This window comes from Carassius carassius, chromosome 5 (genome assembly GCF_963082965.1).
Source record: "Carassius carassius chromosome 5, fCarCar2.1, whole genome shotgun sequence".
Lineage (NCBI taxonomy): Eukaryota > Metazoa > Chordata > Actinopteri > Cypriniformes > Cyprinidae > Carassius > Carassius carassius.
The window spans coordinates 18,513,891-18,540,107 of NC_081759.1; the positions used below are offsets into that span (position 1 = coordinate 18,513,891).

Sequence of the window (26,217 nt, forward strand, 5' to 3'; positions counted from 1 at the left end):
GTTAGAAGATCAAACTAAAGCTTTGTTTTGTAGTAAAAAGAAGAAAAAGCATACGGTGCCTTTTTGTATTTGCTATGTTTCTTCTTTGAGTATTGAGTGACAGGCAGTGTCACTTTGACGTGACACATAATGTGTTTTCAAGGGAAAGGAACACGCCATTGTAACTAAGTTGAGTTGCAATTGGTCTGTTCCTGTACTGGTTATCAATGGTCGTCACGGTAACAACCGTGGTGACAGACAGGCTGGCCCCTCCCCCCGGGGTTGGGTTGTCAAGCAGATCTTTTGTTTATGTGCCAGTCTCTGGCCATGTGGGAGTGTGTGTCTTGACACAAACACACTGCATGTTCCATTTGACTGAAGACGGGACTCCTGTGAATGCTGCTGAACTCTTAACACTTTTACAGGAGATTTTTGCTCCTCTTTGTGCTCTTAAAGTTTAATTTAACTGGGAATATTCTGGGTTCTTTTCAATGTGATTTCTGTGAAATGCTGTCATCTGTCACAAAAAGACTAAATTAAAAACCGTAAAAGTCTGGTCAGAAAGTTTGAAGTAGTTTTAAAAGCTTTTAAAGGTTTGCAGTCTAGACAGATACAGTAGATAGGTGGATACAGTAGATCAAAGATGAACAGAAAGATATTTTAGCAGGTTTCTTGCATGTTTTATCATGAAGCTAAATTGTTTGACATTTCTAGATTGATTTATCATAAAGATGCACCAAAATGAAAATTCTTGGCTGAACAAAATGAAACACTGGGCCAAGGGCCGAATACCGAACAGTTTTTTTTCACCATTGCATGAATTACATAGCTAAAATGTGCTTTTTACTGCTTTTCAATAAAAAGAAAAAAAATTACAAAACAACAATTTAAAAATATTTACACTGAATTTTTTTTCTAGCAGACATTATGCCAGTGAAGCACAATTTAACTAGTTAGTTAGTGAAATAATATTTTTTGCCCATTGTTGAAACTTGAATCAGGCATGTATTTTTTACTGTACAAATAAAGGCAGCCTTGCTGAGCAGAAGATACTTCTTTAAAAACATTACTATATCACAGATCCCAATTTGAACACTTTGTGTTAATGTTATAATAAATGTATTAATAGAGCTGTTGTAGGGTAATTATTATTATCATTATTGTCTTTTTTATTTTATTTTTCAGAACAGCAATAAAATGAAAATACTATCATTGATGAATAGAGTTGTTGCTTTTTCTCTGCAGAGCTCGTGCAGTGCTTTCAGAATACATGCAGTTTCGTGCGTGCATTAGAAAATATTACATTCTACAGTTTATTTACTAATCGTGTGAGGCCATTTCATAATTTCAATCATTATACAGTAACCTAACCACCAGCATCAGCCAGCTCTTCTTCTCATCGGAGACATGTGATGCAGCACTAAACAAACACTCTCTAAACAGTCTCTCGCTGTCGGTGCTTCATGCTTATAAGTTATAATGATTTCTGCGTGTTTCTCGTTTTAAATACTTTCACACTGCCGACATGTTTGCTGCATTATTACGTGCCTCTATTTGGTTGTGTTAGTCATTGTTCTGTACACATTATTTGGCAGAACACTGAAAGAGATTTTTTTGCTATGCCGAACATTTGGTGCATCCCTAATTTATCACATTGCTAACATGATTCTAGCATGTTTATATAATATTTTAGCCTTTTGTTAGGAGTTGTTGGCATTATTAGAATGGACCTGGCATTTTAATACATTGCTAGCATTTTTCTAGCATGGTTTAGCATTAACCCTCAATCATCCTTTGGGACAAATCTGGGCATTTTTAATTTTTTTATAGTTTCTTTAATCTGAGAAAGGACTTGGCTACTTTTTGTAAGTTTGCCACCTGAACACAGACACACACACACAAAGAGGATTTGATTCAACAATGTTAAGTGGTTAAAAAATAAAAACTCCATAATTTGACCTTTGTGTCCAAAAATGGGAAATACCAAAATTCTAAGCATTTTTTTTTATTTGTCTAATAAAAATCAACAAATCCAACACAATGCAGATCAAACATACAAGGAAATGAAAGTTTGAGCCTATACAGCATTCTCAGTTTGTCAAACTGTCTCTCTCTCTCTTTCTCTCTCTCTCTCTCACACACACACACACACAGACACACACACACAAACATACTCACAAATACACTCCCACACCAAAAAAAGCCATTGAGTAGCCTACTAATTTTTTTTTTATTATTTTTTAATAGTTTCCTTAATCTGAGCGGTTTTCTCCCATAGGAAATGAATGAAAAATATTACAATTCAAAGCATTTTATTTTTATTTGTCCAATAAATCCAACACAATGCAGCTCAAACACACATAAATGAAGAGGTGAGCCTATACAATATTCTCAATGTGTCAAACAACCACACAGACTCTCTCTCTCTCTCTCTCACACACTCACACACACTCACACACACACACACACACACACACACACACACACACACACACGAACACACACAACCCCGAAAAAACCATTGCAAACCACTGCCAACTAGTCTATTGATATTTTTTATATTTTGATATTTATATATCATCATTAGCCACCAGATTTTTTGTCAGCTAGTTGTTGGACTTTGCTTATGATACATTTGTCTCTGTTCTTCATGTCACCTCACAAATAATGTTTTTCAGTTGTCTTGCTGCTTCAAAATGCATTAACTTGAATGATCACTAACAACAGAAAGCATGCCCCATTGTAAACAAATTGTAAAAGTATGATAATGGCATAGGCCTATTTCAAATATCATTTAAATGCATTTCCCATTCATTGGTTCTGTTTTGAAGCTGCAACTTTAGTCTAATTGTGTAAACTAAGTAATAAATAGTTGTATATTAGTTAGCCGTTCAAAGGTTTTGCTTCTCTGCTGGCTTCTGCTTTGAATCTTTAATATTGGCAGAGCTTTGATCAATCACTTTCTCGCCCACTGCACAGTCAGCCATTGCAGCCGATGTGATACTGCACTACAGCATCTTAAAATGCCCACACATTTCCTTCTGCCCCTTCCCACCATACCCTACAGATCCTGTCAGAGTCTTCGCGCTCTTCTGCACATCAGCACACCCTATGTTCTGCACAGACAACTAATTGCACCATTTGTGGATTGGTTTTCTTCAGAAGTGTAAACACTGTAGTGCTGTCAACATCGCTAATGTTTGAGCGGCCCAACATGGCGGCATTAATCTGTGGTGTGAGCCAAGTTCTTTTAACTCTATCTTACACTCTTCTGTTTTCTCCTTCCAGACTTTAACTACAACACTGATGGCTATGAGGGAGAAACTGCAGAGGACAGGAAGTCTCAGGATGGCTCAGAGACCATGCCATTCATTGACGAGTCGCCCACCATGTCCCCTCACCTCTGCGCACGGGGACAGGACAGAGAGGCCGTCTCACCCACGCCACCAGAAGGGGTATGACTGCATGTTTAAGTGTTTGTGTGCGTGCTTTGAATTAGAAGAAAAGGTCATTAAACAGTTAACATGTCATTAAACAGGTAAACATCTCTTTGTCGATTTCTTTATTTTATATATATATACATATATATATATATATATATATATATATATATATATATATATATATATATGTGTGTGTGTGTGTGTGTGTGTGTGTGTGTGTGTGTGTGTGTATATATATATATATATATATATATATATATATTTTTTTTTTTTTTAAATCTGTGAAGTATATTATGTTTAAATCTTGCTGTCCATATTTGCAGAGGGGCTTTGCCTGGAAAGTTTGGGGTCTGTAAGATTTTTGACAATGTTTTTTTGAAGACATTTTTCATAAGCTCACCAAGGCTGTATTTATTTAGTCACAAAATATATCAAAATGGTTTATTGGGAATGATTGAATGATTCTTTTTTTTCTGTGTCACATGATCCTTCAGAAATACATAATGTACATAATGTTCTTATTATTAATGCTGAAAACATTTGTGCTGCTTAATAGTTTTGTGGAAACCATGATTCTTTGATTAATAGATATTTTCAAAGAACAGCATTTATTTGATATAGAAATCTAACATTATAAATGCCTTTATGGTCATTTTTGACATGCATTGCTTGCAGAATAAAAGTATTATTTTTCTTAAAAATAAAAATATAAGTGTTACCAACCCCAAGCTTTTGAAAGGTATAGGGGAAATTCTGAATCATGTATTCATTATTATTTTATTGAGTGGTCAGGGCATTCTTCAAAATATCTTCTCGGTTTCATAGAAGGAAGAAAGCAATACTGGTTTCGTATGACTTGAGGGAGAGTAAATGATGACTGAATGTTCATTTTGGGTAAACTAACTAACACTTAAAGAGCGTTGAAGTGTCTGTAGTGTTATGAGATGATGTCATATACAAAGGATAGGAAGATAATAAAAACACTATTTTTAAGATTAGCTTTATAGTGTGTCACAGACATGGTGTGTACATGTTTGGATCTGTTGTTGTCTGCCATATATTTTATTAAAATGTTTAATGGCTGTTACAGAGAACATGTGACACACTTCATCTTTAGTCTAAGAGCACCGATTAAGATTGCGGTGGCTCTGAGGAACTTCACTGTGTCTTTCCAGCAGCCCTTGTTGTAAATGTCAGCATTACTCTCTTCATCACTTTCGCTTTCACATGGGTGTGCTGTATTGACATGACAAATGAGGGTGTGGTTGTTTGGCTAAATCACTTTCATAGCTTTAAGCAATGAAATGAATGCTTTGCGGAGTCCATCCTCACCTGGTGTGTCTTAGCATACCAAGATAAAATGCAGTGCCCCAATGCCAAAACAATAAGAATATGTGGAGCTTTCCTGTGTAAATGCAAAATGCATATAAAAGCTAAATTACAGCTTAAATTAATTGGACTCTGAAGTTTATATGTCATTGCATTAGATCAGGGTTTCTCAAACTGGGTTTCATGAGGGAGCTTCAGGGTTTTTGTGAGTTGATGAAAAGTTGATAAATTCTATCATAATAAGATAAAATGTACATAAATGCAAATCATTTTATTTGCTTACCTGCATGTCATGTGATCATTAAGTAATATCAAAGAACCATGAATGTGTTTTAAATGACTGAAATATTCATTTAAAATCTGAGGGGTTAAATATTTTAGGTCTCATGTGTTTGGCTGGCAATATTAAGTTTAGGTAACATTCATAATAAAATACCAAACCAACAGTCATTTATTTTAATGAATGAAAACACACGCAAGTCAAAATGTTAAATATTCAGATAGATTTCAGTCAAATGGAAATGGAATAGTTATTTCTGTTAATTGAAGTGTCACGCTACATCACATCATCCTGTGATGATGATGAATGCATTTGGCTGTTTATAATGTGCAGTTCAGAGATAAATTAACATTGAGGTGTATGTGTTTGTCACGTGTTTATGCCCATTATGAACATGCATGACTGTTTCCATTGTGTGCCACAGATAATTAGTGTTGAAGTGGTGAAATTGATAGTGAGGTGTGTGGCCACAGGCTCAAGCTTTTAGAACAGCATCTCCATCTAGTGGTGGAGCAGATGAAGTGCTTTCTCACACCCTAGTAAAAAAATCTTTTGGCATAATTTATTTAAAATACATTTATTTCATCCCAAGTATATTTCAAATACATTAACATATTTATTGACATATCACTTAAGATTTACAGATGTAAAATTATAGTTTGAGTATTACTTGGAGTATTTCTTTAATGCATAATGCACATTTCTTAATTTTATGCCTAAAATGTGTTTTATTATTAATAAGAATTGTATGATCTTCGTATAATATCAGTCTTGAAATGCAAAATATTTTAAGTGTACCTGGAGTCTACTTACAGTAGTTCCACAATCAAATATACATCAGTATCTCTTTAGTTGGACCTCAGCACTACGTCCACACAAATAAAGTGCATTAAGAACAAAATTAGTTTCAATTTTGCAGACTTTAGGTAGGCCTATACTAGTTTAGTATACCAAAAATACATTTGAAGAGTTCAGATGCAAAAGCCTCTAAGTGTCTTTTGAACTTTTCTTCTAAAATTAGCATTTTCCTCATGCTCCTGTTTTTGTTCAGTTACTGTATATCACTTTAATGGAATGAAAATAACCTATTTCTTGCCATAAAAGTTAAATTACTGAATCTACACATATGAGCATGATAAAATTTGTATGTATGTTTGTTTGTATATGTATCTAGGTGTGTGTGCTCTTGTTTTTGTGACATATCAGGACACACTCTGTATAATGACATGGGTATGACACCGGTATTACAAGGAGAGGGTGACTTATGAAGACATAACCCATGTTTCAAAACGCTTATAAATCATACAGAATGAGTTTTTTTGAGAAAGTAAAAATGCACAAAGTTTCCTGTGAGGTTTAGGTGTAGGGTTGGTGAAGGGCGATAGAATATACAGTTTGTACAGTATAAAAACCATTACGCCTATGGGATGTGCCCACTTTTCACAAAAACAAACGTGTGTGTGTGTGTGTGTGTGTGTGTGTATATATATATATATATATATATATATATATATATAAAATAGTGAAATTATTTAAGTTAAATATGTAATGTTTTATTTAAAAACATTATTTTGGTTTGACAGTATTTTAAAATCCATTTTTGTTGTTTTGTTTTGTTTGCAACTGTAATTAAGGGAGTGGGGTTCAGTTCAACACCAAAGAAAACAACTTGTTTTTTTTTTTATTATCAAGCTCTTCCATGTGTGAGTGTGAAGTGATTGAACTGGCCAGTTCATCACTTCAGCTAGTATATCTCTCACCCCTATACTAGCATGCCTGAGTGACTGTTTGTAACTACAGGATATAGAAAAAAAGCAGTCACCTGCCACTATTTATATCCTGCTTTGAGCTTGGCTGCAGATCAAGTCAAGCGTGGAGAAGCACACAGGCAATTTGCTCGTGAGAAATGTGCTGTGTGTTTTCTCTGCCTCCTCTCTTGCTTTCGTTAGGGCCTCTCAGAGGATCAGATCGTGTGGGCAGTGCTGTGAGGAGCTCTGAGAGCCCTATATAACCGCTGCACAGAGACTATATATCACCTCCTCTGACATCAGTGCTGATCTTACAGAGCAGAGGACTTTCCGCTCTTCACTCACCTCACTACATCAAATGAATGAGAGACCAACTGGTGTGTTTAATTTCTATCAGTTCCCAGCGGTGGTTAATGTTGTGTCAGCCGGTGTTCTGTGAGAAAAAGAGAAGCCCTGAACACTAAACTATTATGCCATCTTTTGTCATGTTGCTTCTAGTTCCTCTTTTGAGCACTAGATGAGCATCATCAGGGATTCCTCTTTGACTTCTATTCAAGGATTTCCAATAATATTTCACATGTGCTATGGAAATCCCATGATAATTTTATCACGAAGGTTACGGAAGAGCTTGACATCATGAGTGTGATGTGTGCTTGGGTGTGATCGTTCAGAAGTATGGGTGGAGTTCCAATTTTTTGTCAACCAGACTTTGATCTCGTTCTTCACACAGTCACTTACAAAATGTGTGTGTGTGTGTGTGTGTGTGTCTGTGTGCACTGCAGGTAAAGCTATTAGAGTGTCACTTTACAAGTGTTTTAACTTTGTTAAATGAACAAATCTTTAATACCAGCATACCTTAAAAACATAGCATGAAGTGTTGATGAATGTAATGTGATCTGAGAACGTATTTTATTGATGTGTTAGTACCTGGAGTACAGGAGAGCATGATATGTGTTTAAGGAGAACCTATACACTATAACATTCAACTTTAACAAGCATTATTAACTTCAACATGTCCAGTATCATCAGGGTATTTGAAGAGAATTTCTTGTTGGAATTTCCAGTGTGAACACACTACTCACACTATTTATCCTATTTAAAAAAGCATAGAATAAGTGCATAAAGTGTATGCTAATTTTATAACCAGCCTAATTATTTTCAGCAAATTTGTGATTGTTGGTCACTAGGTCTAAATTCGGGGTGTTATGGTGTTCTGTTTTACTGTGTGAAGACAGCTTAAGAGCATTGTCTCAGTGATTAAACCTGCTATTAAACTCATTCAGATTTAAGTCACTCTTATAATACTTAGTAACTCAACAGGAACAATCAAACAAAGTGAGCAAGAAACTAAGAAAGAAACCTGTTAAGGCCAGAGAGGGAAATGGTGGACAGTCTTTTAACCCAGGGCACCCGGAATTGACACACACCAGGAAGACAGAACCGCATTCAGAGGAAGGGACGTCAGCAGCTCAAGCCTGTGTGTGTGTGTGTGTGTGTGAGTGCAGAGCCGGGCCATTTGAGGTTGAAGTGTGCATGTGTGTGTGTGTGTGTATACGAGAGAGAGAGGAAGCAAGTGGCTGTTTCTGTGTTTGTGTGAGAGGGAGGACACGTTACCATTCCAGAGAGAAAGAAAGGAAGAAAAAACCCCTCTGTGGACAGAAAAGGTAGACTTCCAGCAGAGGCACCAATGTGTCACGGGCGGCTTGTCAAAACTTGAAAGGAAAGAAAGCAGCAAGTGAAACGGAGGGAGAGGAGAGAGAGGCATCGGCCGTCAGCATGGAGGAGGATGAGGAGGAGGTGTTGGGTTTTCTGGATAAAGTTCTGGAGGATGAAGATGTGTTTGACGATGAGATGGACTTGGACTGTCCGTTCACACCAGTGGACTTCAGGACGTTCAAGGTGAGAGAGACAGGCTGAGTAGCAGTTCTCTCTTCCTCTGCTGGCTTGCTGACAGACATTTCAATGGCTAAAAATAGTGAGGTGGAAAGTATTAAAGCTTTTTGCGACGTGGCATTAGGTTTTGTTCAGTTCCATGAGTGTGTGTGACTTTTGTGCTTTGTACCTGTCATATGTAGCAACTGTGAGTGTGTAAACGGTTTCTGAATGGTCTTTATCCTGCTCCAACACAAGGACAAAAACAGTGCTGTGATTTGACTTGGGACTAAGACTCCTACAGCAATGACTTCACATTGTAGCTGTCATTAGAACGATATTCTCTTAAAGGGACAGTTACCCTGAAATGAAAGTTCTTCATTATGTATTATTATTTATTATCATTGTTTATTTATCCTCATTATGTTCCATACCTGTATGATTTGCTTGTTTACTTCTTTAGAGGTCAAGTGGAAAAAAAGCATTGGTGAACATGCTCCGTTTGCTCCAAAACATTCCCATTTGTTTTCCATGGAAATAAGAACATCATATTGGTTTTTAATGACATAAGTGTCAGTAAATTATGATAGAATTTTCATAAGTTTGGCTAGGCAAATTCTTTACAGCATTGCATTTTTTTAACACAGTGCTTCTAAACCGGTTTAGTTTCGTTCAAGACTTTAGAGCTCAAGGACTGAGCTGAACTGTCGGAGTTTGAGTTACTGTTTTCCATGTACACAAAAGAAGGAAAAAGAAAATGGTGCTGAAGAGGAAAAAGGACTGTTGAGCAGCACATGTTACGTTTTCTGTTCATCCTTTGACAAGACAGAAGATCTAAAATAGATAGTTTATGTGTTAAAAAATAGAATCAACAGTAATATTGTAAAATGTAATTACAATTAATAACTTTTTTATTTTAACACATTTTACGTGATTTATTCCAGTAATGGCAAAGCTGAATTCCTAGCATCATTACTCCAGTCTTCAGTGTCACATGACCTTTCAGAAATCATTCTAATGTACTGATTTGAAGCTCACAAAACATTTCTCATTAACAGTTAAAAACATTTGTGCTGCTTAATATTTTTGTGGAAACCATGATGAAAAAAAAGATTTCCAGCATGATTATTGGAAATGAGTTTAAATATAAATCTTTTGTAACATTTAAAATGTCTTTACTTTTACTTTCAATGCTCCCTTGCTCAATAAAAGTATTATTTCTTTAAAAAAAAAAATTGGCTAAATGTGGTACAACCAAAGTGACCCTTTAAATTGTTTTCTGAACTTAACTCACCAGACTCAGTCCAAAATGGATATTCATTTATAATGACTTACATAGAACAGATAAAAAACTATTTCAGGTACAGAAATGCCTTTTTTTTTTTTTTTAAATCTGTCAGTACATTGTTCGTTTTGTCAGCCTAGAAAACTTCTGTCTCAGTAACTTCCTCTTCTGTCTTGTTTGCCCGTTCTCTCTCTCACACAAATTACAGTAAAATTATAATTATTTATAATTATAAATAATTTCCTTCCTGTGTCATTATTCCTTATCAATATCTTATCACTATCAGCACTGGGCGTAGAACTAGAAGTCACAGCTATTCATTAAAGAGTTACTTCTCCCCAAAATGAAAATTAATCACTTACCAACATTTCCTCAAAAATATCAATCTATATTTGGTTTTCCACAGAAAGTCATTTAGGTTTGAAATGAAATCAGAGAGAATAAATGATTAACATTTTTTAATATATATTTTTGGAGGTTGGAGGGTAAACTTTGCCTTTTTAATGGTTTTTAAATGGTTTCTCAGGGTTTTCACAACCTGTTTCAAAAGTAATTTCCTTTTTATTTGTACCATAAGTTCTTAACGTATGTATCAGTGTTAGCTGCCTCACTGCAGGCTGAACTTTTAGATTTTTGCAGAGTTACAGAATAAATCCACTAGTGCTCTGACAAAGGAGTGTTTGTCAGTGAATTATAAGGGCAATGGTGGATATATTTGGCTGCTCTCTTCAGATGTAGTTAGTCATAAGGGTGGTACTTCCTGTCTTTTAAGATAGAACTGCTGTTTATTCCTTTATGTAATCAACTTTCATGGGTTTTGAGTTATTCTCATATATTTGTAGTGGTTTTGGTGGACAGACATGGTGGGAGAATTTACACATACAGTAATGTCAAGACTGATAATGTACAGTAATACAGTACACATACAGTTTATGAAGTCATGAAATAATGCAAGAGCTGTTGTAAATGGAAAGTTAAAAAGGAGTGACTTGTTGGGACTTAATAACACTGAAGCAGACATTTGAAAAACGGATTATACTTGAAGGCTTTGAGGACTTCTCTTTCACGCAGATTGAATCATGTAATTGTTCAAATGGCTGGGTTTAAATAGCATGTCTGTGCCTTTTTTTAACACACACACTTGCATTTGTGGTTTACGGGGACTATCCATAGGCGTAATGGTTTTTATACTGGACAAGCTGTATTTTATTTCACCCGACACCAACCCTACACCTAAACCTACCCCTTACTGAAAACTACTGTTTTGGCAATTTTTGAATTTCATAAAACACCATTATTTAAATTAAATACATTTAAATAAAATTGAAAATTTAATTTATGCATTTAGCAGACACTTTTATCCAAAGCAACTTACAGTGCATTCAGGCTATCAATTTTTACTTATCAGGTGTTCCCGGGGAATCGAACCCCCAACCTTGCGCTTGATAACGCAATGCTCTACCAATTGAGCATTTTACGGGGACTCAGGAAGTGTCCTCATAAACCATGTTTACGTTGTAGTACCCATATCATTATACACATTTGTGTCCTCATAAACCAAATATACCACTACACACACACACACACACACACACACACACACACACACAGTGTGAACTCTGAAGGGTGAATTCACAGGGTGTGTCTGTACCTGAGAAATTTCACACCAGAGAGGGAGATAGATTAGAACAGACTAGTATAGTAGATTTTTCAGTAAAGATAAGCACAGGATTTTATTTTATTACCTACAGGTGGTGCTCAGTAGCTGAAACCTATTTCTCCTGTCTTATTTAGATGTAGTTCATTCAAAAATTCTCATCTTCTTGTCATTAAAAACATGACACTTTCTTTTGTGGAACTCACACAAAAGGTGAATTTTTGAAAAATGCTCTGGTCACTCTTGTTGCTTTTCCAAACTCTTTCAAATCTTCTGCATGAGAATAGCTGCCATTTAAGTTGTTTGTTGAAAATATTGACATCTCCACTCTATTGGGGTCAAAAAAAGTTAATTGTCAATAATGTAGCAATGTATGAAGCACAGATCACACAAAAATAACCTTGAACATGAGCGAAATCTACATGGGGAATTTTTTCACCCTTGCCCGAAACCTCAGACTGGGCAAAGTACTATTGAAATGGCTTGGATTTTGCTAACAATATTTTGCAGAGTAGTAGTAAATATGACTACACATGATATTTTTATTAAAAATAAACTTTTTGTGCTCCACAGAAGCAGGAAGTTGACAATACATGAGTAAATTATGAATTTAAAAAAAAACTGTTCCTTCTATATCTCTTGACTCCTACTTAACTCCTTCTAAATATTTAAATTGCAATCATTTTTGAGCATTTTCACAAAATTATGGCTCCCAAAATATTTTGTTGTATGAATATCTGAACATGCAATATTTTGAAAGAAGGAACAGAGCCTCTGCTTTTGAACAAAAAACCTTTTTTTTTATCAACACTTTAAGTTTAATGAATCTTTGAACGAAAAGCTGAGAAAATCATGTTTTTGTCAAAGACCACATCTGGATGATATTTGGAACAAAGATCAAAACATAGATTAAGTCCATCAGCTGCACTTAAAGTATGATGATCACATTATTTTACATATGCATCTGTTTACATTTCGATCATTACTTTCTGCATTTTCTTCATCTGTTTTTGATCCAGATGTTCAATACTCTTTAGAAGATGTTTGATAGCACCTCCTACAGTATACCAGTAAAAACATGGAAAGCTGGAAATTTCTGTCATTGGCGGGGAAAGAGTTCAGAAACTCATAATTTCAAAGAATAATTGGTTACATGTTTTTCAGTTTCACTTATTCTGTAGTATTGTATGTGTTTCTGTTTCAGGGAGACACAGAGAAAGGTCTGGAGATGAAGAAACTGGTTCTATCTGGTTTTCTGGCCAGTGAGGAGATCTATATTAACCAGCTAGAGGCATTGCTACTTGTGAGTACCACTGCCACAAATGTCGTCACTCACACTTCATGAGAAACCTGATGTGGGAACTTCACAGTCCTGTTCTTTGTGACTCTATGCATAGTGTTTTAAAGCTGGTAAAGGGACCTTTTGCCTTATTTTATTTTATATTACAAAACAATGACCCTTGTTGCTTGCTATACTACTTTAAACTTTAAGTTTATTTTTTTTTAAATCTAAATAAACCCCAGTTATGATTAGATATCAGAGTTTATTTAGAATAAGTTTAATCTTATATTTCATAAGAGCAAGGAAAAGCATGTTTTCTGCAATATGGCTGCTTAGAGTGCAGCGTAAAGGGCATGCGTACACTCAGCCAATCAGGAAGCAGCATTTCCTATTTATAGAAAATGCTGAAATGTAATGTCTACCAATGCTTTGTTCCTCTGCTGTTTGAATGTGTCATTTCCTGTCAGACTTTTTCTCTTTTTTTAACTGCTGTTCAAAGCATTCATTCTTTGAAATTACGTCTCAGTATTGTCTTGCTTTGCTGTTGTTACTAATTAGAGCCCGACTGATATATCTTTTTGTCAATATTAACGGCCGATATGAGCCTGTTGCCTATTTATATATATATATATATATATATATATATATATATATATATATATATACTGTATAATATTCTGTTTATATGTATATATTGTATTCTATATATAGTACCAGTCAAATGTTTGGACACACGAATGGGAAGGTTTCCAAACATTTGACTGGTACTGTAATATAATATAAACAAAGAATATCAGCTGATATATCGGAATGTGCTTTTTTTTACTCCCTAATATCGGTATCGGCCCACCTATTAGTAATCATAGTCAAATAGAAGCTGAATCAACATTGGATTTCTAGATCATTCATTGGGTTTGATAAGAGTGGACACAGAGCAAAAATAAACCTTTAAACAGATCAAACTAGTAACAAGCACACAAATCCACTGTATTTTTTTAGTGTGCTCATTATGCGGGACACACACTGTGCTACCTGCTGTTACAGTCTTCAAAGAACACCTGGATATCTCCTGTCTTCCTTTAAGCAAACTTGCTGATGAATGAATGTAAAAATGGGTGTTCTTATGTGTCTGCTCTCTGCTGCACACTTCCTGTCCAAACATTACTCAGCAGTTTGGACCTGCAAGGATACAGCTACAAATACTGTGGCAGAGCAAGCACAGGTTTATTCATCTTCTCCAGTCATTTCTTGGAATTACAGAGGGGAACTTGATTCCTGTCGTGCTGATGTCAGATGTCTGGCACTGCTGATAAGATTGTGAATATCCAGTAATGTGTTTTTTGACAGAGACCACTGCACATGGCACTGATAAATGCACTTTCCACTACTTGTCCATGAAATATTTATTTTTACGCTAAAAGATTTTTTAATTTTTACGCTAAAAGATGTTTATTTTTTCGCATTCAAAGTTGTGTGGCTATTCCTTTAGGTTATTGCTATTTTTAGAATAGTTCATCAAAACTATGGAATAACACATGGTTGTATGGACAAATTAAGGCTTCAAAAATGTCTTAAATCAGAGCAAAAATTCTTGGATTCATAAAGTTGTTGTATTAGATGTTGCATTGATTGCTACATTTTTTTTTATCTTTCTCAGTATATTTGTCTTGTTTTCCAGTAGAAATATCTAAACATCCTTAAATAAAGAGACATTCGCTGGAGATGGAGATGTTTTCTGATAAACTGAAAACAAATTAAATGAGTTTATGCTTAAAACAAGAACAAATAGGAATGAAATCTTGTTTTGAATGAAGTTGATTTTAATGTCGATTAAGCATGAATTAAGTAGATTTTTCTGAGCCCATGTTCCTCAAAGGGATCATATGATGTGATTTCAATTTTGTATTTCTCTTTGAAGTGTTACAAGCTCTTGGAGATCTGTAAAGTTGCAAAGAATAAAGTCTCAAATCCAAAGAGATATTCTTTATAAAGTTTATGACTCTGCCACGCCCCCTAAAACAGCTCATTCAAACATGCACCCACATGTCTATGTAATTATGTGGAAATATTTGCATAATGCCATCCAAATGTTCACGCAAAGAAAGAAGGCATGGTTTCAGTAACATCAGTTAGTGTTGAAGCAGCCATGTCAGGGAGATGCTGTGTGTATATAGGAGAAAACAAAAGCACTTCATTTGGCCTTCAGAAAGTAGAATTCAAAAATCCTACTGAACCCTGGATAGTTTTCAGTGTTTATGCCTTCCAAATGTCACTGTAAATCGTTCTCTTTTGGGAAAATGGACAAAATGTATTTCTGATCCAATCAAATGCTCCCCAAAACCGACTACGGATGACTCACATTGAGCTGCAAATCATCATGGTTTGTGACTTAGATGCAACAAAAGATTATGGGTGATTTTAAAAGAAACAGGCTCGTTGACATGCCCCGCTCAAACCCCTGCTTTAATCAGAAATATATCAGTACAGGGGAAAAAAAACAGCATTTGTCAAGCAGTATCATGATGCAGAGGAGAGCAACTTACTATGAGTCACGCTTATCTGAAAATAACCATCCTGCACTTAAAGACAGTGTTATCAGCCCTGAAGAAAGAACACATGTGCTGTGCAATGTTTGTTCATGTGGTTTCTCTTGTCAGATTTACAAACACACAGAGCACCCCTCTGCCCTGTTTAGTCGACACTGAAAATGCAAAAGACATGAATGTTAATCGATACATCAATTCACAGGAAGTGGAGAGGGAAATTGACCCACCAGTCAATTTGTACTACATGAGAACTACATGAATTTTGGCAGAACTAAATGCATTGAAAAGGACTTAATGGTTTAATTCAGTTTAAATCACCCCAGAAGTGATTGCTGGGCAGGTTGTTTGTGGGTATAAATTACACAATATGCAACAGTGCCATTATTATTATCAGGGGTCACATAACCAAACCACATGGGTTTTTATGTTAACATTCAGTCATTTATTACTGAATTTAAGGATTTTGAGTATAGTCATTTTTTACTTAACATTAAAATGCATTACTTAAAGGTACAGGTTGTAGGACCTGCCACTAGAGGGCGCACTACCAAAAAAATAACAATCAAGTGTGGTTTGATGATGCTAAGAAGGAGCGTTGAATGATGGGATTTGTTGTCTTCTACCCAACCGCTGATGGCCATCAATCAGACGGAAAGACAAATCATGGATTTAACGCGAGTTCAACAATTTGCGCGAGTAGATTACATACAAAGTCAATGCAAAGACGCGATCAGTCGATGGATCAGATGCGTCCTCGCACGGTCTAGAGACGCGATGCCCCGCGTTTGGCGTGTATACCACAATATACTGATCTTGTTGATCGTTATAATAGCATACGTTTTCTGTAAAGATACGAATCAAAACAACTCACCTGTCGAGTAAAACAAGCGAGATCGGCATCTCTTTCTAGTTGAAATTTGTCGCGAAGCTACTTCTGCATTTGTCCACACGACACTGTCACGTGGTTTCTACGTCAGTAAAGGCGGTAACAAAGGGTAACTAACGTCATTGACAGGCGACTGCACTGCCCCGTGTCACTGTTTAGAATGGGAATTTTCTCATGATTTACAAGTACTTGAAAACATTAGAGATATTGTTAGTTATCTGCTGGACAAAATATATAACACTAGCCTAGTGGTTTTTGAAAATTTTACTGCAAATATCTTACAAATTGTACCTTTAATATATAAATGCATGCGAGTAGTGAACATGTTAACTAATTGACCTCTCTTTCTCTCTCTCTCAGCCCATGAAGCCTCTTAAAGCCACAGCTACTACATCAAAGCCAGTGCTGACAATGGAGCAGATTGACACTATTTTCTTCATGATCCAAGACATCTTTGAGATCCATAAGGAGTTTTACGATGCTCTTTCTCCCAACATTCAGCAGTGGGATGAGAAGGTCACTGTCGGACATCTTTTCCAGAAACTGGTGAGTGCACCTGGCACATAGTGTCCTGACAAACACACTGTTCAAAGGCCCTAGATGGTAATACCAAATGTTTAGGGTCAGTAAAATAACACTTTTTTTTTTAGCATTAAATTTATCAAAATGAACAGAAAAGACATTTATGATGTTTGAAAAAATTTCAATTTTAATAAAATGCTGTTCTTTAACACTTTCTATTCATCTGAAAATTCTGAAAGAAAAAAATCCCGGTTTCCAGAATAATATTAAGTAGCACAAAATGCTAAAGCCCCGTACACACCAAGAACGATAACTATAAAGATAGCTATAATAATTACGATATTAGTGTCCACACCAGTGAACGATAGCATGTGTTTATTCAAGTGCGTCTGCTGCTTTAAATTCTCGAGCTCGTTATAGCAGGATGGATTCCGATTGGCTGTCAATGTTTGTATCGTTCATCAGCTGGAAAAAATAGTTCTGAATGATTCCAACGATATTGTTTCTCTGTGCCTTTATCATTATAGTTGTAGTGTGGACTCTCCTATTCTTTAATATTGAGAAAAATTTTTAGAACTTTATCTTTATCATTATCTTTATAGTCATCATGCTTGGTGTGAATGAGCCTTAATATGCAACAAATCATCATATTAGTCTTGGCGGCTGTTATAGTAAATGCACAAATATTATAGTAAAAATATTTGATTTCCTCATGTAATGCTTATTTCATATGTAAAGATTTGAGTCAGTCATACAGTGTGCTTTTTACTTGAACACTGGGTTCAGCCTTTACTTTTTAAACCTTCTTTGAGACTCTTGCATTATATATTGATCTCTCTTTATATGGGCATGTACTGTTTGGCTCATATCTAGAAGACACTTTGCCAGACTACATAAATGCACTTGATAAGAATCATCTTTCTCTGAGAGTTGAAAGATAGAAGAGGATCTGTTGAGACTCAAAGAAACAGCAGAGAGAAGATGTCTAAGTAGTGCCAGATGAAAATGAAACACTCAGCATTATTTAGGCCTGTGTGTTTGCAGACTGTGCATGTGTTTGCATGAAACTAGAGAAGCCACATGTTTATGATGACTGAAAAGCTGTCTAGGTGTGGGCTATTGCGTGTCTCATTGACGGACTCTAGATGGAGCACATTGCTGGAGTTAGCTCTCTCTTCAAACTGCATTTAAATATTTTATTAATCTTGTTGTTTATTCTCAATTTATTTTCAATTGAATGACATTAATGGATGTTCAGTTTTTTACATTTTCTGTGCTGAATGTTGGGAAAATCAAGATTTAAAATGCACTACCATTCAAAAGCTTGGGTTGGGTAAGATTTTTTTTTCACAGTCTCTTATGGAATGCTGACACAGGCTACATTTATTTGAGCAAAATACAGTGGAAACTGTGATCCATTTTTTCCCCATTTTCTTTTTCTCGGATGAACTGAACATTCATAAGAACAGCATTTATTTTTAAATGGAAATCTGTTATGAAATGATGAAGAAAAAATGTTACATTTCTTAAAAAAAAATCTCAATTACTTCAAGCATATGAGTTAAATAGGACCAGGAATATACAGTACTATACTCTACTACAGTAACTCAGAGCTAAATGAATTATGCATATTCACATAACAATTACTAAGGGTCTTGATATGTGAACAACAGGTGATTTCCGTAGAGTTAAAAGTTAAGTGGCCCACAACATTCTGGTCTTTTGTGTAGTAAAGCTGAGTGATATAGAATATGTGTCTGAATATTTTCAATCCTTTTGACAATATTTGATGTATATTTCAAAAATTAAGTATTTTCTGCATGACTTGTAAATGTGATTTCCCCTTCCAGTTAGGGGAAGCATGTAAGGCCCCAAAACTATTGTTGCTAAGCAGATTTCAAATGTTTATGGACTAAAAAATATTCTAGTAAAAATTATTCAATCATTTTGTCCACTGTTTAACACAAAATCAATGCAAGTATAAGTTGATAAATCTTATTTATTAGTACCAATATAAAAAAAATACATGGCATAAAACATTACAACTCAAACAAAAATCTCATTTATTATACCGCTAAATTTTACATAAACAACAAAACAATAAAGAATGCATTGTAAATGCAAGTTATCTTGTGCTGTTAAATTCACTGTGTTCCACTCTGGATGGATTTTCATCACAGGTTACACTTCATTTATCTCTTGAACCAAACAGCAGATGGCAGGAGGTTATGAAACAGGACTTTTCTAAAGATTTTTCTCCACAAACAGATACACGCACACACACACACACACACACACACACACACACACACACACACACACACACACACACACACACACACACACACACACACACACACAGACAGACGATTAGTAAAACATTGTGACAGTGGTTGAGTTAGCAGATGGAGTAATTACAGACTCCCTATTGCTCTGGAAATTTAGTGAAGAGGAAAAGAAGCACAAAAGAATAAGACTAAAAGAGACGAGAAGAAAAAAGTTTTGTTTTTGAACAGAAGGAAATGTTTAGGATGAGCAAATCCAGATGGATTGGATTGGAGAGAGGCAGAGTTTCTCTCTATTAGTCACCCTTCACTCTTTCTTTCTTTCTTTCTTTCTCACTCCCCCACTCATTAGCTCTGCACTTCTCTTCCCACAAATGTTTCTCTCTTGACTTCGTCTTTGTGACTTGTGCGTGCGTATCAGCGCACGTCTGTGGACACGCTTGGTGAAGAGTCAGAGCGTTTCATGCGGGGTTGCTAGGTGACGACAGCATGTCCGTGTGATGTGTTGTGTTTCAGACTTCTCTCAATCAGCGGGAGAGAAGAGCATGCTGTGATGGAGATTGAGAACACAGGGTCTCATCATGCAGTTCTCACTTCAGGGCACAAATATACAGCAATCCATTACCTTACACAAGTCAGGAATCACCACAGAGAAGATGGATCATAAGACAATAGAAAGAAGAAAGAGCGAGCTAGAGGTCAAGTTAGAGTTTGAATGACAGTGGTGTTTTTGAATGATTTCGATCTTTTTGCTTTGTTAAATCTGAAGTGGTTAAGGAATATATCGCCATTGCCTTTATATTAAATTCCACAATGTTAGATCTATTAGATCCAGTTGGCTGCCATGTAATATCTATGTCATAATCACTTTGTACTGTATACTCTATGTGTTGTCTAGTCTTTAAGAATACATAATTTAATTCATTATGTATCAAATAATAAAGTTAATTGCAGCAGTTGTTATGATTATGTTATTTACTATCTTTAAATTAGATAGTTTAATATAATATGTGGCCCTGGAGCACAAAACCAGTAATAAGTAGGATGAGTATTTTTGTAGCAATAGCCAACAATACATTGTATGGATCAAAATGATCCAATTTTACTTTTATGACAAAAATCATTAAGTAATCATTAAGTAAAAATCATGTTCCATAAAGATATTTTGTTAATTTCATACCGTAAATATATCAAAACATAATTTTTGTTTTGTAATATGCATTGCTCATTTTGCAGCCTCAGATCCCAGACTTTCAAATTCAATTCAATTCAATTCAAGTTTATTTTTATAGCACTTTTACAATACAAATCGTTACAAAGCAACTTTACAGAAAATGATGTAGCTTATAAGTGGTGACTGTCAGTTTGTGTACGTATGACAGGATTTTTAGAAAAATTAATACAAGACGTAGTCAGCCAGACGATGAACATTATTAATATTATTAATAATTGATAATTATTATATGATGCAGTCACACTTGTAGCAATATTTGTTAGTTCTGTTTGTTGATTCAGGGTTAGCATCATCTGAGGTCCTCTGAGGGGTCAGCATCATCTCTTCTCAGGTGTTCTGGATCCAGACGGGATGTAAATCCCGTGGCAAAACAGAAACAAATAGAGACATCATTAGCATAGCTGCTGATCCAACAAAGTAAAATTAATTAGTCAAATAGTTGTATCTTGACCAAATATTATCCTATCCTAACAAGCTTATTTATTCAGCTTTCAGATGATGTATAAGTTACAAAAAAATTTTTATTTATCCTGTTGTTTTGTGGTCCAGGGTCACATGTGTATATATCTGTATATATCAGCTTTATACTGTATCTGCCAATTGCCAAACTGCTGTTTAAGATACCGGCATCTGGCTTAAAAAAAAACCAAACACATCTGAAAAATAAAAACTACAGCTTTTAACTTAAAAAATTATATTTGGGATGTTTTAAATCAAATGAGTTTTGGTGATAGAAAACAATAGTTTGAAGTGAAACTATATTTTCCACATTTTCAGAGCAGAAATATTACATCAAATAATAAAATTAATTTACCAGTTGTTATGCTTGTGTTTTTTACTATCTTTAAATTAAATAGTGTAATGTACTTCCATAATATATACAGTTTAGTGTACTGCTAGAGGGGAGTTTAGTCCTATCTTGATGACAAAAGTCAGAGGATTGATGTTAAGGGTATATTTTCTGGTTCTTTATCAATCAATTGTGGAGTTCCTCAAGGGAGTATTTTAGGTCCCTTCTTTTTTCTCTTATATATACATTTTCTTAAAGCAGCATGTTCAGTGGAACCTTTTCTTTATGCTGATGATGGAGCAATTTTAGTATTTCATCAAGATAAAAGAGTCCTGGAGAAAACAATGAGTTTGCTGTTACAAGAGATGTCCAAATGGTTTCTAGACAATAAACATTATCTACATATAGGTAAAACTGAAGTCATTCTCTTTGCTTCTAGAATAGAATTAAATAAGGATGACACTTTTTTTGGTTAAGATTAATGATATAATGGAGTCAAAAAAATTAGCAAATTATTTAGGTTGTTTAATAGATAATAAATTAACGTGATTTTATGGATAAAAAGGTATTAATGAAAACGTTGTAAAGTTAGGTTTTTGGCGAGGCAAGTCGACTAATGGATGTTCATTCCTTAAAATTGTTTTCAGGGGCCTTGATTCAACCCCATTTTGATTGCTACCTCTTTCTAGTGTAGTAGTTGTTTCCAGGTTATGAAAGATAAATTACAAAAGGCTTAAAACAAATTAGTTAGAATAATTTTAGAATTCATTCTCAAACGCATTTGTGTAGTCAGTGTTTTAAGGATTTGGGTTTGTTAACTGTGGAAAAGAGTGTTTTTTTTAAATGGCAATGACACATTTTTTTTTTTTTTAACATTTTTTATAAATAATGTGGTTCCAGGTTATTTAGAAAATTACTTTCATAGGGTGAAACAACAACTTTCTTAGGGGAAGGAATTTTAATTTGTCCTTGTAAATTTAAAAGTTTGATGGGGAAAAACTATGTTTTGCATGGAGTGTCAATAAAGGGAATATATATATATTTTTTTATATAATGTTTGGTTAGGAGATATTGTTTTTTATTTCTTATGGACTTCTGTACATAGTCTCTGTCCTTTATATTAACAGTGAGGACCGCAATGGAAATAAACCAATGGCTTTTATTGTGTTTTTTAATCTCTACAGTTTTTTTTTTTTTTAAGTGCTGGTTATTTTGTACTGTTTGTAAACTTGTCAAATAAATAAAAAAATAATATTAATGATAATTTTAAAAAAGCCTTGATAAGAGAGCTATGGAACAGTATTGAAAATGACAAGTTTTACAAGATTTTACAGGCAGGCTAAATACTCATTATACTGATATAAGCTCACAGCCATCTGGATTTGAAACACAGTTAATTTTTGGCTAGTTAACATCAAAACATTCCTCTGTTAGATCATCCTGACTTTGGGGCAAAACTTGCTGATTGCTGGCCCAAGGCAGATAGGGCAGTTTTAACAAATTATTATTAGTAGTAGTATTTTTTTTTTTTTTTTTTTTTTTTTGCTCAATACCTTTTGACGATGCTAGTACTGAAGAAATGACAAACTTTGTGCTTTAATTTCAGGCCCCAGGATGGTTGTGCTTCACTCTGTATGGGATTCATAACAGTTCTTCATGTTCCTCTGACTGCTATTACAGCAAATGATCTGAAGTGGTGTGATGAAGTCTGCTTTAAACTCCCCGTCTCAGTCTTTCAGTCTCCAGAGTTCTCAGCAGAAGCTCTGTTGTCTGTATCTCATGTCTTATCCTGAGGATGAACTCACTTCAGCAGAAAGCGTCCACTGTGAACACACTTTGATGAATTTTCTAAGAGGCCTACAGATGAAATTAATGTTTCAGCATTGCCATTTTTCAGTCTTTTTCATCCTTCTGTCTTCTGCTTCTAGTTTTTCCAATCTTTTCCTCCTCTTCTCTGTGGTTTTCCCGTACCACCACCTTTCTCTTTCTGTCTGTGTATTTGTACTGCATTTAACACAGATTTTCGCTGCTTGTTTCTTAGGCCAGTCAGCTCGGTGTGTACAAAGCCTTTGTGGACAACTATAAAAGGGCAGTGGAGACGGCAGAGAAATGCAGCCAGGCCAACAGCCAGTTTCAGAAGATCTCTGAGGTGAGCTTATCTGCCTCCTACCACCCGCCACTATAGGCCTGATCATTACTGTCTGCAGTACATCCTTCACTAATGAGGAGCTAATGTTTGAAATGGTCCAGAATTGTCCGTTGTTTAGTCAAATGATCAGTATTAAGTTTTCCCCAATGTGAATGAAAATCTGTGTCTAACATTTTGAATATAGATATGAAATGATGGAACAAATAGATGATAGATTACTTTTAAATATGAAACTAAAACTACCATTTATTCAGATTTCAAAATGGCTAAACAATTAAAAATGTGACCGTCTTTAAGAATGTGTCATTGAATCATTTCCTCAACTGATTCGTTCAAACCATACCTTAAATTTCGAGGACATTTTTATTAATTTTTGTGGCATCCCCATTAATTTACAAATTTGACATTAAGAAATTATGATTTTGAATGTTTACTTTTTAAAAAAATTAATTCATTCATACATTCTATAATAAACACTGATTAAAGCTTCTGAAACATCAGAAAACAGCATTAAGCTCTTCAAAACATTCAGATATCCATTATATACATGTAACACATCCATTACAATATAAGTGGTGTTTGTTTCGCTATTACTATCTCTCATACTTATTTGAACAACCCCCCAACTCTAACTATTAAAATGCTCGCATCGTGTCCTGCATCTGCGTCATATTTTGATGCCTCAGACTTGTTTGACAGATGATTAAAAGGGTAAAAATCTTACATTGGAACCATCCAGCCATATCTTAACCCCCCAATATATCATGGGAGGTGGACCCTTTTGACCTTGCAACACCCTAGCAACCACATAGCAATGGGCTAAAACTTCTCAGGACATCTGCATAGCAACATTATTGTAAGGCATTTACATCACTGAATGTAGGTCTAGTTATAATCATCAGCTTGGTGCATTTGCTCATACACACACACATACACAAGAAGCCTTCACCATCACATTTCTCTTCATTATTCCATACAGGAAGTATTCTTCACATTCTGCTGCCTGAGCCAGCCATGAGCTCTGTATGTGTGTGTGCTTGTGTCTGTGTGTATTTATAGTGAGCATCTTCTCTGTCAACAGAATCTGAAAGTTAAAGGTCCTAAAGAATCCAAGGACTGCCCCACATCCGCCACCATGGAGGGTAAGAGCGTATCTATTGATCAGTGATGTGTGTGACATGCATGAGCGATCTGCATTTACAATGCAGTAAAATGTGTGATGATTGACGGTTCATTGAGAGAGTGGATGGTTATGTTTGAATGAGTGAACTGCGAGCAGTGTCTCTTTAAGAATGAGTTCAGCTCTACATCCTTCCTCCTTGTGTATGCAGCATCCACAACTCAAATGTGTGTGAGTGTGAGGAAGAGTGCGTGCTTGCTCATTCTGAGTGGTTTGGAGAGCAAGAGTCTCTCTCTCTCTCTCTCGCTCTCTCTCTGTCTTGGTGGTGTTTGTGAGGGACGGATAAAAGGGGGTGCAAAAATGAGGATGAAGTAGTGAGAGAGCAGTCTGCAGGATCACTGGAAGTTTGTCATGGAGGTCCTGCTGGTTCTCCGGTTGTGTTGTAACTGCACCTATGGTAACTATACCGCATTTTAAGGCTTTGATAGTCTGGATAACTTTCCATTTGTGATTGTTATGCAGATTGGTTCAAGAAATTATTTTCTGTCTGTGGTTTTGAACCATTCTAGAGCTTAGTTCTGCTGGTAAACACGTTTGATCTAATTTCAGTGCATTTGTCTGTAATTATGCATGTCTGATATTTCAATGCAGTTGTAAGACCTCAAGCATCATGTTATTAATGTCATTAGTTATTAATCTTAGATGATATTTCAGCGACTAAATTGTCAGATTGTCAGAGGATGTCGTGATATATAAGCTTAAAGTAATGTCTTAGGAAAATGTATGTCTTAAATTTTTCATGTGTTGTTCCTGATAATGCCCTTTAGCCATGACTGTATTTATAAAAAAATTTCTCATAATGTATTGCTTAAGTATGTACAAGACAAAGCTCTGGCAAAGTGTTTGATGGATAGGAATGTGTAAAATCCATATGGAAACATTCAAATGTGTTTGAAACCAAGCTGGTACACAGTAAAATTTAACTTCCAAATGAACAACTGGAACTGTTCGTCCTGTTCTAATTGGTCAATGGATGTTTATGTCAGAATGTGCTCAGCTGGGTCACGTCTCAAAAATAATTTGCACATCTATTTACAACAGGGTACTGTAAAGATAAACAGCGTTAAAATTGCTTTATTTTTGGATCATTTTATCCCATATCTTTTGGTGTTGACAGACACGCATCACGAATTAAGTCTGCATGTTCAAACTCTACAAAACAACACAAGATAAAAATAAAAATGTGACTCAAAATAAGAACACATTCACTTTTTTGAATGCAAAGTTTGCACCATCCAAAATGTGCTTTTGTGGTGTATTGAATTACTAAAATTCAACAGCCATTTAGACCAAAATGGCCTTATTTCCAGTTTGGCCTCATTGTATTAATTTACAATTGTATTAAGGATATGCTAAATTGTTCTATACATTTTGTTGATTTTGAAACCATTTTGCATACAGTTAGTATGATAAACAATTATGGTTTTGATTACCAATATAAAAACTTGATAGGTAGCACTGTAGTGACTGATTGATCAGTAATCTCCTGTGCACTTTCTCTCTCATGCAATCAGATTTTTAGCTACCAAATTATAGCCAATCAGATGTAATCAACCCCCTAAAGAGTGGAGCCAAGTCCGTGTCAGAGTGTAAAGGTTTAAGGGATGAAATGGAGCAAATGAAACCCATGAAAATGTGAGAAATGTGACATTAGATGAATGCACACTGTTGTAATCTGAAAAATTTGTGGCATACAAAAAACACATCAACAAAAATTTTTGTTTTGTTTTCGCTTTGCTTTGTATTTGGT

The 26,217-nt window shown here is 35.2% G+C and overlaps 1 protein-coding gene across 4 annotated transcripts in view; it reads left to right on the plus strand.

Annotated features, from left to right (window-relative positions):
• abr (ABR activator of RhoGEF and GTPase) overlaps positions 1–26,217 on the plus strand; it is a 208,009-nt gene that overhangs the window by 87,853 nt on the left and 93,939 nt on the right. For 2 of the 4 annotated variants that reach the window (XM_059549969.1, XM_059549970.1), the window contains exons 2-6: positions 3,268–3,434; positions 12,798–12,896; positions 16,668–16,853; positions 23,180–23,287; positions 24,369–24,429. In XM_059549969.1, the coding sequence (XP_059405952.1) occupies positions 3,268–3,434; positions 12,798–12,896; positions 16,668–16,853; positions 23,180–23,287; positions 24,369–24,429 (621 nt within the window). Of the gene's footprint in view, positions 1–3,267; positions 3,435–8,333; positions 8,679–12,797; positions 12,897–16,667; positions 16,854–23,179; positions 23,288–24,368; positions 24,430–24,483; positions 24,865–26,217 lie in introns of those variants that run through there. The other 2 variants (XM_059549971.1, XM_059549972.1) reach the window with 2 other exon arrangements.